Source organism: Natrix helvetica (genome assembly GCF_964273705.1).
Source record: "Natrix helvetica genome assembly, chromosome: 2".
Lineage (NCBI taxonomy): Eukaryota > Metazoa > Chordata > Lepidosauria > Squamata > Natricidae > Natrix > Natrix helvetica.
The window spans coordinates 249,718,627-249,734,644 of NC_138552.1; the positions used below are offsets into that span (position 1 = coordinate 249,718,627).

Genomic DNA, 16,018 nt, shown 5'->3' on the forward strand with positions numbered 1-16,018 from the left:
TTGCTGGGAGACGAAACTCATTATCTAAAGGATTGTAAATTGTGGAGCAGCATTTTTATGTAAATTGCACTTTTGTTTTAGATAAATGAAATTTGGTAGATCAAAAATCCAGGCATGATAGCATTTGAAAAAAGAAATACCTAGCCCTGAAGGTGTAAGATAAGGCATCTGTTACAGGCCACTGATAGAAGCAAAAACTAAAACTCGGAAATTTAAAGATTGCGTATTTGAAAACAATTAATTCCATATAGTTTCTATTTAGGATCATAGATTGTATGGAGCAGCAACTTTAATCCTGGATAGTTAAAGTAAGGTCTGCTGAATAGAAAGATTTACTTATGAGTAATTGTGTATGGATATTAGTCCAATAGTAGTTTTCTATTTGGAAACTAATAAAATAAGTTAAATTGAAATAATCAAAATGGCATTTGACTTACACATTTTATTTTTCAAAAACAAAACTAGGGTACATTACAACATTTTTCTTGTATTTTATATTTTACATATATTTATTGCTATAGTTATGAAAGAGATCATGACTCCATTGTAATCAAATGTATTTCATCGGAGTTTAATTTTGTTATTTGAATAACAAAGTTGAATTTTAGTTGAAGCAGAAGATTTGAGAAAAACCTGACAATCTGAGATAATTCAAATTGTGGAAAGAGCCTTTTTCAGTCGTGAAAAATTATATCTTTTCTCTCTCCCTAATGTAAACCATGAAATAGTAATATTTATATTAAAAGAGCTGGATTATTCCATGGTAGCAAAAAAACAGGACTTCGATAAAAACTTTTCTGTCTAGCCAATTTTTATTAAAAGGCTTAAGGTATTAGCAGAAGTTTAGCAATCATTTTATTCTTTTTTATTTTTAATCTCTGGGATAAATTAATGACTTTATTAAATGTATCAGGAGTTGGTTCCTAGTAGTAAAACAAATACAATTACGGTTTTCCTTTAGAGATAATATATTGCAGCCGTCTTGTGATCTCTATAGTTAGGTTCAAAATCAACACTAAAGAGACTGATGCTGACATTTAAAAGCTCTGTTGCTTTTGTTTTTATTTTTTTAAATGAAATCTATATACATTTTGAAACATTGTAAATATATACCTTCAGTATTGTGAATTGTGTTTATGCTGGATATTTTTATGATCAAATGTGCTGTTTTCTGGATATGCTGCTTGTTTTTAATAATTTAAGAACTTTCTTTTAACTAGAAATTATGGAGAAGTCGGGTGAAGAAGGAATGCCTGACCTTGCTCAAGTTATGCGCATTTTGTCTGCAGAGAATATCCCAAACTTGCCACCAGGAGGTGGTCTAGCTGGCAAGTAAGTAAAAATATGCAAAACTCACGAAAAAATATCATTGCATGGGACCCAGGAAGTTTGTCTTCTCTGGCGATCTCTGCCGTTTGGAGTGATCCTCCCCAGAATTTATGATTGCCCCCAACCCTACAGGCTTCTAGGAAGGTGGGTAAAGTCCTTGGGGTTTCTCCAGGGTTTTGGGGTCAGGTTGAGCAGAGTCACAGTGGTAAGTTATTGAAATTTGCAATTCTATTATGCCATTTTAATGTGTGATGCTTCTTTGTCTGTTGTGTGCTGCCTGGAGTCTCATAGTTTCAGTTAAATAGCCTAAGTAAAATAAAGTACCAAGATCTGTAAAAGAACATTCTACTTACTGCTGTGGTAACCAAGATATTTTTGGAGATCCCGCAAGGAGGGGCAAGCTTGCAATAATACTCCTGCTGTTGCTCTTCATCATCTGATGCCATAGTACCTATTGCCCCTGAATTGTAGGGGTTTCATACAGTCATTTAGCCAACTAGTTTGTTAAGAAAATATTTGCTTTATGCAAACTATTCACAATGTAACTTTAAAATGTTGTCTTTGTAGGAGAAATATTATTGAAGCTGTTTATAACAGGCTGAACCCACACAGAGAGAATGAGGGGGTAAGTACCTCATCTTTAATTGCCAGCTTTCCCTGATGGGGTTAAACTGTAATCTATCTTTATGGGGAACGATTTATATTTGAGTGTACAAGTACTCAAGATCATTGTGCTAATGAAATTCTTTAAAGGTAAAAGTTGACCCTAAATGATTTGTACTACAGATACCTTAATATAAATGATTATGGCTTCATTCAAACCACAAGACAGCCATATAACATTACTTTAGGACTTTAATTTCATTTTTGTATTGTATTTGTGATACAGGAACATACAATATAATATTAACATTAAAGGCTACTTTGCCAAATCAGTATTTAATCTTTTTCTTCATGCCAGATGCTGCTTTATTTTTTCCAGTGATAGAGATAGGCAGACAGGTAGACAGGATAATTATTGAGGCCACATTTATTAAACTGAAATCCTGGTTTCTGTTTGGGAATAATAAGAGAGGGAATGCAGACAAGGTTTGATACTGTGCTTGATCTATAAACATTAGGTCATTCAATCTTGGATGATTTGTTTATTTTTCAAAGCTAGTTAGGTTTTGTTTTTGATAGCCTATGCTAATTAGAACAAATTACATCGATTATGACTTAAGTTCATTCTAAATGTTCTGGATAGTATAGCTACAGCCCCATCTTTAGTGAGATATAAATTATATGCTCTACCGCTTGCCATTGTCAAATTATCTGAAGCAAAGGGAGAGGTTTACACTAAAATTATTGGCATCAGTATGGATCTAGCAGAACCCTTCTGGGTTCTATTGTAGTTTATGGTGCCTTGCGGTATCACAGACCTTTAATCTTGAGATTCTGTATAATTTGTTCTGAACACTTGAATTTCTTGCTTCAGGTTTGGGCCAAGTCAGCCTCCATTCATAATTTGAAAGTTCTGCAAGCCCCCTTTAAATTGTTTACTCCTTTAATGTTTAACATTTCCATGTTTAAAGCTTCAACAAAATAGTCTGAACGCAAAGACAACTTGGAGTGTTATGCATGTATGTGTGATTTTGGTTACTACCGTCAGCCTTTTCTGTAGTTACTGTTTTCCAGCATTGAGAACTTTCTATTGTGTGGCTTTCCAGTGTCCAAAATTCCCAGCTAGTGCCATCGTTATTGAGAATTTTGGAAATTGAAGACTACATGCTTAGAAGTTACCAGAATCAGAGATACTGCTAAATATTTCACTCTGCTAAATCCTTATAAGTTCATATAAATATTATATATAGATTTGAAATCATTTAATAAATAGATTACTTATTAATAATATGGTCATTCAGATTAGTGGTGAAACAACATAGTGAAATATATCTTTTTAAAAGACTTGTAAAAAGCTATTACACTGAACAGCTTAATTAAAATGAGAGATGCGTAGAGGAGTTTTGTTAAGGAACTCAGCAAAATTGAAATGTAAATTGTCTTTTAATATTCAATCAGTCATTTGTTATATAAGTGAAACAACATCCTAAGAGAATGTGTTTAGGATGCCTACTTTCATGTAGAAACGTGCAGAAACTTTTCTTTCTTCTCTATAGTGCATCAGAACAAATGGTAGGTTCAAACATCACAATAACCTATAATAGAAGTTATTTAGATCTATTTAGTATATCATATCAAGCCAACTTTGCATTATATGAGGAAAGCCAGTTGTGGCTTGATCTACACACTATGATTAAATAAACCAATCTAATATAATGTGTAAATCAAAACTATATGGACTATATATCTGATATATCAATTCATATATCTGATACTTGAAATGCATATATACATACACATGCACACACAGGCACACACATATGTATGCATTTTTATATCAAATATTCACCAGTTATTCTCAGTACTGACATGAGCATAGCAGAAATGTAGGAGATAGCCTACATTAGTAAATCTAGTACAGATTTTGTCTATTAATTAGCACTGACTCTCCAAGGTTCTAGGTAGACTGTTTATTGTGTGTGTGCTTAAAATTAAATCTGAAATTTATTTTCTCCCTAAGTTTAAAAATCAGCAATAGAGACTTCTTTCTTGTAATTTAACTTCTCATTTTTTAATAATATATGATAATATTTTGGGCTCATTTGGTAGCTTCTGAATCTGCTTTTATGTGTTGTCAAACAGTAGTGGTTGGGGAAAAAGCCTTTTGAGTTTTCTGTTCTGTTTCTTGTAAATTGCCACAGTTGAAGAAGTAGTGCTGAACTGCAGGTTTCTGAGACTTTTAAAGGCTTTAAAATCTAGTCTGCTGTGTGGATCTAACCCACACTTAAATAATGTAGTGTATTTCCCTATCTAAAGTTGAATTCTTAAGTATTAAAAGTAGCGTTGGCTTAGCTGAACGGTCTTCTCTGTGCACTGCGGGAGAGTCCAAGCATGGGTTAATTCTGTTTGATTGCCCTGGACTGAATTGAAGATCTTTAGCCACGCCTCTTGCACCGGCATCTCAGATTTTCGATGATGGCGTGGACCGATAGTCTGTTCAAAGGTGGTTCCATAAGTCTGTTACAAGATCGTATCAAAGGTTAGTCACAAGTCACAAAACATTACCATAAGGAAAGGATGTTGACTGAGGAAAGTCAAAGTCAATAAACCCTGGGAGAGACCTCAGGGCGGGGTTGGACTCTCCCGCAGCGCACAGAGAAGACCGTTCAGGTAAGCCAACGGTACTTCTCTTGTGTGCTGCTTGAAGAGTGCAAGCATGGGACATACCCAAGCTAAACGTCACTAGGGCTGGGATCACTTGTGTTAACGGTCTCTCCAGCCGAATGAATTCCCTGAAGAACTCGTCTCCCAAAAGCTGCGTCCTCCGACACGAACTTATCCAACTTGTACTTTCACACAAATTGGGATGGTGATCCCCATGTTGCTGCCCTGCAGATCTCGTCAATGGGCACTTGAGTCGCCCAGGCTGCTGTAGATGCGGTGCTCCTTGTAGAATGGGCCATGATGTGATGCGGCACCTGTGTCAATTGGAGCTGATAGGCAAGGGCAATGCAGGTGCGCAACCATCTGCCAATTGTAGCAGAGGTGACCTTGCGCCCCATAGTGGCATGTGAAAACGATACAAAGAGTGATTCAGATCATCGGAACGACTCTGTGTGCTTGATGTACTTACGGAGTGTCCTGCGCACATCTAGCTTGTGCCATCTGCGCTCCCTAGGGTGTCTCGGATGCGGGCAAAAGTCTGGAAGGATAACTTCTTGGCTCTGATGGAACCAGGTGTTGACCTTAGGGATGAATGAGGGATCTAGGCATAGTACGACCCTGTCGGGATGTATGATACAAAGGTCCTCCTGGACAGACAGGGCTGCCAGTTCCGAGATCCTTCGTGCTGAGGTGATGGCGGTCAGAAAAACTGTTTTGAAGGTTAAGTGTTTCAGGTCACAGGATTGAAGGGGCTCGAACGGAGCGCCAATCAGCGCCCTCAGTTTATGCTGTGCTTGAGATCGCTGACGGACCACCTGCCTTGTGCGATCTGATTGCCGACATGGGCCCCCCATCCAAATAGGCTGGTGTCCATCGTGATGGTGAAGCGATCTGGTTCGCGGAAGAGACTGCCCTTGGTCAGCCCTGGGGAGAGCCACCACTGGAGAAACTATTGGACATTGAGTGGAACTGGAATCGGCGTGGGGGAGTTGCTTTTCTTGGCCCTTTGGTGGGGCAGAAGCCACCACTGCAGTTGTCTCGAGTGCAGCCTCGCCCACGACACTATTGACAGGCAAGAAATCATTTTGCTGAGGAGCGTCGATAACTGAACAATGGGTGCTGACTGGGAAGTTTGCAGCTGGAGCACCAGTTTCCTGATGCTGGAGATCCGCTCCTGGGACAAGGTGACCTGGCAACTGACAATGTCTATTATCATGCTGAGATGTTGCAACCTGGTGGTGGGAGTGAGGTGGTTCTTGTCTAGATTGACGGAGAAGCCGTGATCTTGCAGAACCCTTATCGTCAACCAGAGATCCCTGACTGCTTGCTGGGGGGGGGGGGGTTGCGATTGAATGAGAATGTCGTCTAGGTATGCCTGAAGTCGAATTGGGCGTGATCTCAGGGATGCAACTACCGCTGCCAAAAAAAAATTAATGTCTTGGGGATGATGACAGGCCGAACGGCAGTGCCCTGTACTGATAGTGCTTGCCTGCGTAATAAAACCTCAAAAACTTGCGATGGGCCTTTTGGATTGGGATGTGGAGGTACGCCTCCCAGGAGATCTATTGAAGTTAGCAGATCTCCCGGTCTGATGCAACCCAGAATTGACTGGAGGGACTGCATCTTGAAGCGTTTGTATGCCAGATGGTAATTCAGCTTCTTTAGATCCAATATCCCCCTCCACCCTCCTGAATTCTTTGGGACCAGGAACAGGATGGAGTAGAAACCTGACCCTTCGTGTTTCTCTGGCACTAATTCTATGGCATGTATCTCCCGAAGGTGCCAAGTTTCCTGCTCCATTAGGGACCTTTTGGCAGGGGAGGAGGGAGTGGGACAGCGGATGAAGTGGCAGGGGGAGGGGGGATGAACTCCAGGGTCAGACCCAGTCGGATGGTTTGGAGAACCCACTGGTCCGACGTGGTCTGTTCCCATCTCGCCTGGAATAGCTGCAGGTGGCTTCCGATGGGAGTCGTCCTCCGGGTGTCACTTGTAGCGACGGAATGGCCTAGAGCCAGAACCCCCACTTTATGGTCGCTTGGAGAAGGATTGGTTGCAGCCCCTGTCACGAAATGACTAATGATCCTGGGACCGATCGGGACCCTGTGCATATGGATAGTTGAACTGTCTGGCACTGGTGGAGGTTTCAGAGGAACAAAAGGACTGTTTCCTAAAGAATCTGGACCCTTTGCGCTCCGCCTTTTTGGAAATGGAGGGCATGACTTTCTTCTTATCTTTGTTCTCAACGAGAACCAGGTCCAAGGCCTCACCAAAGAGTTTTGTCCCCTTAAAGGGAGTTGAGCCAAATTTCCATTTGGACCTCATATCTGTGTTCCAGTGACGTAACCTTAATAGTCTGCGTGTGGTCACATTGGAAGCTAAGGCCCTTGATGCAAATTTGGCAGAGTTAAGGGTGGCATTGGCTGTGTATTCAGCCGCCACCATAAGTTTGTTGAGTTCCTGTCTCATCTTAGTGTCACTAGCAGGGAGCTTGGCGGCAAGGCAGCAGAGCCACAGAAGGGATGTCCCTGACATAAAGGTAGCCAAGGTGGCCGTCTTAATGGCCAAGCTGCTGCCTGATGTGTCTTATGACATGCTTTTTCTGACCTCTTGTACTCTGCTTTCAGACCTTCTAGAAGGTCGGGCGGTAGGACGGAAGAGGAATTGAGAGCCTGCACTGGTGGATCCACCTGAGGTAGTTTTAGAAGATCCTCCAAGGCAGCGTCCACTGTGTATAATTTCCTGCCGCTATTGCTAGGCGTGGCCAGAGTGCCAGGCTGGGCCCATTGGCACTATACCACATTCAGAAATAATTTTGGGACTGGAACAATTTCCTGAGCAACCACGAGCTCGTCAAAGAGTCCCTCCCCATGCTCGACTGTTTCAGAAGTGGCTTGCTTGGGTACAGAAGCCCCTAAGCGGGTAGCCGTCTTAGCCTTCTTAATAATAGTCTTGAAGGAAGTTTGGTTAAATAAACCAGTAAATGCAGGGTTGTCAGGGACCGCCCCCTCATCCCCAGAGAATTTCTGCTCAGGCAGGACATCCTCGTCTACGGCAGAATCTTCGCTATCCAGCGAAGAGTGCAGGGAAGACGCCCTATGGGTGGTATGGGTAGCAGAGAAGCTAGACTTGCGTGCCCACTTGGACTTTTGCTTGAGCCCTTCTACAATGCCCTGGGAAAGGGCCTTAGTTATCACCTCCTTCATTTCTGCAGACAAACCGGGCGAGCCCTTTTAGCAGCCTGGGGTAAGGGCAACTGAGGAGCCAGGTGCAATACTGGTGGGAGATCCTCCTCTGCCTCAAGCTAACACTGAAATAGGTCAGTGTTATCTGCCAACGAAGGCCTGGGGGATCCTGCAGAGGCTATGAAAACATCAGAGGAAAAGTTTTGTTCCTCATCCTCACTGTCTGCAATGGATTGTTCAGTGGCAATAGGGGGTGGCTCCTAGGGTGAATCCCCCATGGGAGGCCCAGCAGTTGATGTGGTTGTACATTGGGCCTTTTCAAACTGCTTTTCTAGTGCCTTTTGGCATCTAATGGCCACCCTCTCCTGGGCACTGGCCTGTTTCCTCCCCGCAGCCTGATGGTATCTACTAAGGCCCTCAGAGGTTGCCTTGCTGGCCTGCCCAACGACCCTCCTACTTGTTGAGGGAACTGAATGGTCCGCCTCGTCGGGGGTTCTTTCTGCCATGGCAGGAGTGTGGAGGATTAGCACATGCGCTGCATTCACCACCTGGAGACCAAGGCTGCACAATCCAGAGGAAGTAGCTTGGGGAGAAATTGTGTTGGTGGGCCCAATTCACTAGGCGTGAGCTCAACTGCTCCAGTGCTTCCCAGGTGGTGAAGCAGAAATATGGCCGGGGGTGGTCAAAACTGCTGTTGGTGCTCCGAGGGGCAAGCCTCGCTGGTAGTGGGGAAGGAAACCCGCTGGATTGTTGGACGGAGAGACCCCCACACAAACACTCTCTGCTAAGCAGGGACAGTCTGGCGGCAACAAGAGGAGAAGCTGCAATTTGTTTCCGGCTCTGACCGACACGATGCAATAAGTGGCCACAAAATGGCCACCGTGCTGAAAAGGCGGGAAAACCTCTGCAGTTAAAATGGCCACCACCTTTAATTTGGCTGGAAAATGGCCGCCGCAACCAAGAAACCGATCGGAAGGCTTCTGAGCATGTCTCCGATGCGATGGGCAAGAACGTGAGAGGATGGGCCCTAAACCACTGCGGCTGCGCCTCGAAGACACCAAAACCGAGGGAGGCGTCGGCACTCTGACCCTCCCTCGTCTCCCTTAGCTGCCTGACAGCCGTGCGCGCCCGAGCGAAGCCCAGGATACGTCGCCTCGCAGATCGATGTAGCTGGCAGAGAAAGATTTTTTAAAACGTCACCGACCTGATTACTGTAATTAAAATGGAAAAGAGCTAGGTTGGAGAGTCCAATCAAGGTTATTAATAGGAACTACATTGTAACACATCCACGGGCTTTAGACTGAATTGAAAATCTGTGATGCTGGTGCAAGAGGCATGGCTAAAGATCTTCAATTGTCCAGGGCAGTCAGGTAGAATTAACCCATGCTTGGACTCTCCAAGCAGCGCACAAGAGAAGTTTTGCCTTTGTTGCTAAATTGACCTACAGTTTACTTGTCCCTTTTATTTTTATAATCTATTATAGTTTCCAAGATACAACTTCAGAGCAGAATGAAGATTAGTATCAACCTATAAAGCAAGCATTTTATAAATACTACTATATCGCTAAATATTTCCCCATAACATTTAATATATTTTCACTAATAATACCAAGTCAAGTGCTCAAATTGTGTTCTATTCAGTTATTCTCATTGATACAAAATAGTACTCGTATCTTAGGAGTCTTATTTTTGTTCGCTTGTTTCTATGAATTACAATTCTTCTCCTAAGTTGCTGTTATATATCAGTATTATGCAACTTTGTGAAATTTTGCAGCTTATATTACAGGCAAGTGTTACTAAACATCACATCAGATGTAAAATACAAATTGTTCATATCCTGAAGAACAGCCTGGGTCATGGTAATTGTGGTGTCAGTGCCTGTAAGAAGAAAAAAAACCCTGTTCACTTCAGTTTTAGTTCAGTTTTAATGAAAGTAGATTGGCCTTCTATTTTTAGTTGTTTTATATACCAGGTTTTTGAAGTTTATTTATTTTTTCTAACATGGAGCATAAGTTCTGTCTTTATACCAAATCTGGTAATTGATTGCATAGCAGCAGTCATTCAAATTTTGCATAAAAGTATCTTTCCTAATATTACACGGACTTTCCATCAATTGAATCTGAGACCTTATATGCACAGCTTTCCTAATGCTGCTTAGGGTCAGTATCAAGTGAACATTTTGAAATAAGTATTTAAAACATTGGTACAGACATGCATGCATTGTAAAACAATAACTAGGACAGCAGAAAGGAAAATAGTAGAAATAAGATAAATTTTACCACTGCATGGTGGCATCAATCTGAGGTAACAGTAAAAGTCCTTATGAATTGAAAATGAATCTAATAATAACATCCTGGATATGTCTTTCTAGGGGGGACTTTTCAATTGGAAATCACCACTGAGAAAACCTTTACTTTGTCACTCATGGTACTCTTTGATCACAGAGCTGTGATCTCTCTTCTGGTGGTCTTGGGTATCCTAGGCAAAAGTATCTTAAGCTCATCAAATATGTACATCAAATATACCTTCTGCAATTATACATTTATATTTTAATTTTCCATGTTTCAAAATTTACTGGTAATTCAATACTGGGTGCTTTTGAAGTTTGGTATTAATGGCATTATTTAGAACCAGGATGTGAAATGATGCAGTTGTCATGCTGGAGAAGGTTGGCTGCTCTAGATAAGTATTGTAAGTAAGAGGATTGTGTAAGCAAGAACTGCAAACTTTCTTCCTATTTTTCTTCTAAACCTTTCCTAATCAATACCTGTCAGGTATAGCAATAGCAATAGCACTTAGACTTATATGCCACTTCACAGTGCCTTACATACAACGGATGCATCGTGCTGGCCACGCCCATGGCTGGTGTAGTGAAGTGGGGGAAAGTCCCAATAAGTCATGTGACACTGTCGTCACGACATGAGTTTGACACCCCTGCTCTAGGATATGAGGCTGGGTAGCAGGAAGTTCTTAATTCCTTAGCATTTTTTTTTGCTTTTAAAATAGTTCTTGTTCTTTCTACATGATTAATGATACTTCCATTTTTATATAATAAAAGCTACTGCTAACAGTGTCTTGCTTGGTTAGAATCTGAGTATACCTTAAGTAAAGATGACAGAATGAATTTCAAGGGGGGAAAAATCATTTATATCCCCATATCTAAACTGTCACCAGTTTCTCAGGACCTGACAAATTTGAAGAACATAGTTTAAAATGAGGATATAGTGATACAGAAACACAGCTTATAATACCTTTTTCACATAATTCACTTGGGATTTCTTTTATTTAAAGTTTCTTACAAGATAATTCGCTGCCTGCTGCGTGTATTAACATATATTCTTGATAATCTGCAAAAGGGCCTTAGATTAACACAAAAGTATATATCAATATGCTCTTTTGCATACAACTATGTTTTTGGAAAGTCCAAAAGTAGGACATGAAGACAGCAGTTCTTTCTAACTATTTCTCCTTCTTCCCCCAATATCTGATGTATGAAGACACAATGCTTTTGTGCCTTTGATCCAAATAAGAAGTTGTCTAGGCCAATGGTTCTCAACCTGTGGCCTGCAGACCCCAGGGGGAGGGAGCACAAGGTAATCACAGGTGATCTGTGAAGACATGAAGAAATGTTATAATTTAAATCTTGAGTTAAGTCCTGATAGTCCATGGCCACAAAAGGTATTTAAACAACAAAAGCTTGACAACCACAGGACTAGACTTTGAAAAGCTATCTTTGATTATATTAGTATACCACATGATATTACTTTATATTTTATGTGTTGTGTGAAGACTTGGTGGTTTTGGAGGGGGGATTGGCCCTAAATTATCTGTACCTGTATTGGACAAAGCTGAGTTAACATTTGAGAGAAAGCTCATACCTTAAAAGCATATAGAATCAAGCATGGAACTACTTAGGATTTTTCTTTTCTATTTGTTCCTTAATTTGTTTGTAGATCAGCCCGTTAGCTCATGCTTGGGGTATGAGTTTGCTTAGAAATATACTTAGATAGTAGAACATAATATTCTAATCAGTATATGTGCCAGCAAACTTTGCATTGGCAGTTTTGTCGATTGGCGAAAACGTAAAAGATAAATAAAGGTAAAAAGTAACATTCATTTTACTTAAGCTGTTCACAAATTGTTGAATATACTGCTATAACCTAAAACATAATATATAACTTACATATTATAAGTATATAGTGCTTATATAGAGAACAATAAAAATAGGAGTTATACACTGTCTTTATTTTGAACATCTAAATTATAAATTACGTCAGTCATCTAAGTTTCATAGCTATTGGCAAACTTAATATGAAAATACCTTTTCATACTTTTATTATTATTTTATTAAGTTTTTTTTTAAATCTTAACTCTCAAATAACTTTTTGCCCAGGGGGACTAAGATTGCTTGAAAGGTGGCTGACTAGAATCCAGCACTTACAATTTTTAATAGTGTGTCAAATGTATTAAAGATTTTAGAAATATCCTAGTTCAACTACTGATTCTGGGGTATTCAATCTTAAATAAGGACCATGACAAAGCTGCAGGAGGTGCAACACAGGGAAAATTGTCAGATGCTCTCAGGCAAGTGAGAATTACTCATAGGGGAAACTACCGCCACCTTCTGGAAGACGTGCTCATTAGTTACAGGCTAGCTAAAATTCAGGGAGAAGAAAGTTCTGGTGAATCAGCTACAACCTCAACTTCAGATGCATCAAATAATCAAGAGACAGACTCTAAAGCAAAATGTGAGCACCAGCGTGCTGGAACTCAGAGCCCCAATGAAGATTCAGAAATGAGTGATGAATAATATGATGAAATGATATGATGCCTTCATTTTCCTCACAGTTGCTGATTGTTTAATTTTTATAATGTCTTGCTTTCTCCATATTTGTTGCGTCTTAGAAAGTTAGATTTTAAAATTTTTATATGTACCGGCTATATGCATAAGAGGCATTCTGTGTGTGTAGGGCATTCTTTCTGGAACTTTAGCAACTATACAATTGCTACAATTATAAAATGTAGCTTTAATAGCACTGTCACTGCTTGCCTTCTGCCTAGATGGAAAAGAGCACAGCATCTGTGTTCTTAGATTTGATGAACTTAAAATATCAGTGGTATTGGATTAGAGTTTGATATCTAAAAGGAATGACACCTTGACCATTGTGCTGGGAGGAGGGGGAGAACCTAACTTAAAATTTTGGAGAAGCCTAAAATTGCGATCTGAATCCATCATTTATAGTTTGTTGAATTATAACTCACTTTCCATGATTGACAATGATGTAGACAAGTGCACGTTTGTATTTGACTTGTGGATAATTCATGTCAAAGACACATTTGCCTGTATAAGTTAAGGCGGGTTAATTTTAGTCATTGTCCTGTGTTATGTTAGACTATAGTATGGACATTATAATTGTACCCAGTTTTCTAAATGTATCCAGGATGCACTTAATAGCACTATGTATCTAATGCCTAAAATGTACTGACAATTAGTGTTTATTAGAGTTATTGTTTGCAATCAAATAAAAACATGTGGAATAATCTGAATGCATATTGACTTTCTTTAAGTAATCATGGTACTTTAATAACCTTTATTGCTATTCTGTCCTAATATAATAAATTCTATAAATAGAAACAATAAACAATTCCCCTCCCCCCACAAATTTAATGAATACTTTCTACCTTAGTTTTTTTTTCTTCTTTCCTTATATTATGTATACAAACTGAAAAAATATAGAAATGATAATAACTGCCAAAATGTGGATTGGTTTTTTTATTAACTTTATGAATGTAATCCTACCTTCATTGTCATTTTTAAAATGTTCATTTTGTGGTAAAACAATTTTACCCCTCTTTCTGCAGTTTATTTTAATTAGCAAGCTAGCAGAAAACACAGGCAAACCTGATTGGTCATAGGGATTACAGAGGTTTAGGGTTTGTTTTTCTGATAATATATTCTTTTGATCCTGCCACTGAAATTACAAGGACGGGAGAGTGGAACAATAACGATTGAGTCTCTGAAGATGGAGTCTTCTTTGTCATCTGTGCATGCTTTCTCTATGTAATAACTCAGAATAATATGGATATTAGTTTTTTTAAGGTCAATAAAGCACTAACAGTTTCCCTCTTCTTTTCCTGTAGGGTGCTGGAGATCTAGAAGATCCGTGGTAGCCTTACAGATCTACTAAAATGCTTTTGAATTGAAAAAAAAGGGGGAAAAACTTTTAATCAGTTTTCTTCAATACAAGGGAAAAATTCTGGTGGATTTCCAACATTTTGTGAAATGGGCAGAAAGAAATTATTAGGATTTTCCATCATTTGTTCATATTTGTGTTTTCTGATATTGCCACTCTTAGCATTGCCTATACTACAGTATTTTTACCAGCCTTGGGCATATTGGTTACATCATTATGGAGCCAAAGCCCTAAAAACCAAGGAATAACGCTTGGAGCACTTCACTAAATGTACATAAAGTACCATGGGATTGTAGTTGTACCCTGAAGACACTATGTTTAACAAAACTTACAATACATGCACACCTGAGTGCAAATAATTGTAACAAGACACTTATTTCACCTTACCAAGATGGAAATCTTTTACAGCTCTGGGCTTTGGAAGTCATTCAGTTGGGCAATATGCTATAGGATGTTTTTTTTTTTAATTTTTCCAGTTTTACCTGTATTACCAGACTGTTAGGATTTCCCTACAGTGTCCAAATTGTGATATGTTGCCTATTGCTTGCTTGAGACAAAGTGTATTTGGCAATAATATAAGAAGATTTTAGGCATCTAAACAAATACAAGTTTTACGCATGTGTATAACACATCTTTAAACTCTTGCTACATCTTTTTAAACCAAACAACTTAATTTATGGTTAGTTGTAATTTGCTTTGACATCTCACTCATTGCTGCGAGTTTTTTTAAATGCTGAATATTTGCCTTTATTATAATGTAAATTGTGATTTTGTTCTAAATGTGGTTTTCTATAGTTTTTTTTCCTTTGATTTCTATCAGCTTAAAAGAAAAGTCTTGTGTAATATGGGTATAATTTTTAATTGTTTGCATTATTTACAAAGTTCAAATTATCACTTTGAGATTACTATAAATACAGCTAAAATTATCTATTTTAAATCTAAGAAAATATTAGAGATATTTTCATGGGTTCAGTGACCTTTCATTTTATAAGCAATGGGCATGGTACAGAGTGGCCGTCATGTAAGGTACTTGAAGATTCTTAGTTTAATTCTATTTTTGCAATAACCTTATTTTTTTTCTTAATTCTTTTGAGTTGTGCATGTATTGAGTCAAGTTAATGCTGAAAGTGGAGAAGAGTATTTATCTAAAAAAATAAATAAAAGCTATTGGGGAGGGGAAATAATGAATGTATCCATCTGTACATGACTTACATGCTGTGGATGCCTTGTAAACATTTTCCTATTTGTTTAAACTGTGTTTCAAACAAGGATGTAATTGTCCTTGTGTGTAGTTTAAGCTAATGACAGTCATCAACTGGTTTTGTGTGAAATAAAATTCATGGTATTTTTCTGTAACCTTCCTCCCACTCCCCTTACCTACATTTGAGTGTAAATCCTTGTACACTCTTATAACCTGGTGCCTCTGGCCAGATTTCCCAAACATTTGGTTATGTTTTTATTTTGTTTTATTTTAAAGTTTTTTAGCAGTGGGATGGTCTGGAAAGGATTATTGCCACGATATATTTTATTTATTCATTAGATTTTAGCCTCGTAAGTTAAACGGTGTTTTAAATGATGATGTTAACAGGTATTTGTCCCTATTGGTTTTTTGTTTCATTTTCCTTTGGGGGTTGTTAAAAGCTAGGGAACGAAGAATGCAACATGGTTTATTGTTCAGACTGTCTGCTCTGGTCTAATCCTGTACTGATAGTACCTTCCCAGTATGATATTGTGATGTTTCATACAATACAGTGAACATAACCAACTTGTTATCTTCAATAAAGGATTGCTAAAATGGTGAGAGGCCCTATTTTGTGGGAAAACAAAGACAAAATTATTCAGTTCTGTAATAGGAAATTCCATATTGTATGTGTATTGTGATCATGATCTATAAGAAGTAATGAACTTAGGCCTTTTTTTTTTTTTTGCAATGCTTGGGTTCAAATAGCAATCATGCATCAGTAATGTACAGGTTGGTAAACAAGCTCAGTAATGTGCAAATAGATGTAGTCCATAAATTAAGATCTGTACATTTCATTGGATCAAA

General features: G+C 38.9%; 1 protein-coding gene across 2 annotated transcripts in view; it reads left to right on the plus strand.

The window, feature by feature from the left end:
- Window positions 1-15,772, plus strand: part of PPM1B (protein phosphatase, Mg2+/Mn2+ dependent 1B) — a 38,548-nt gene extending 22,776 nt beyond the window's left edge. Inside the window, exons 4-6 of one of the 2 annotated variants that reach the window (XM_081945879.1) lie at window positions 1,221-1,332; window positions 1,897-1,954; window positions 13,919-15,772. In XM_081945879.1, coding sequence (XP_081802005.1) covers window positions 1,221-1,332; window positions 1,897-1,954; window positions 13,919-13,948 — 200 coding nt within the window. In that variant the 3' untranslated portion in view covers window positions 13,949-15,772. Of the gene's footprint in view, window positions 1-1,220; window positions 1,333-1,896; window positions 1,955-12,305; window positions 13,321-13,918 lie in introns of those variants that run through there. The other variant, XM_081945878.1, reaches the window with a different exon arrangement.
- The last annotated feature ends 246 nt before the right edge of the window (window positions 15,773-16,018 follow it).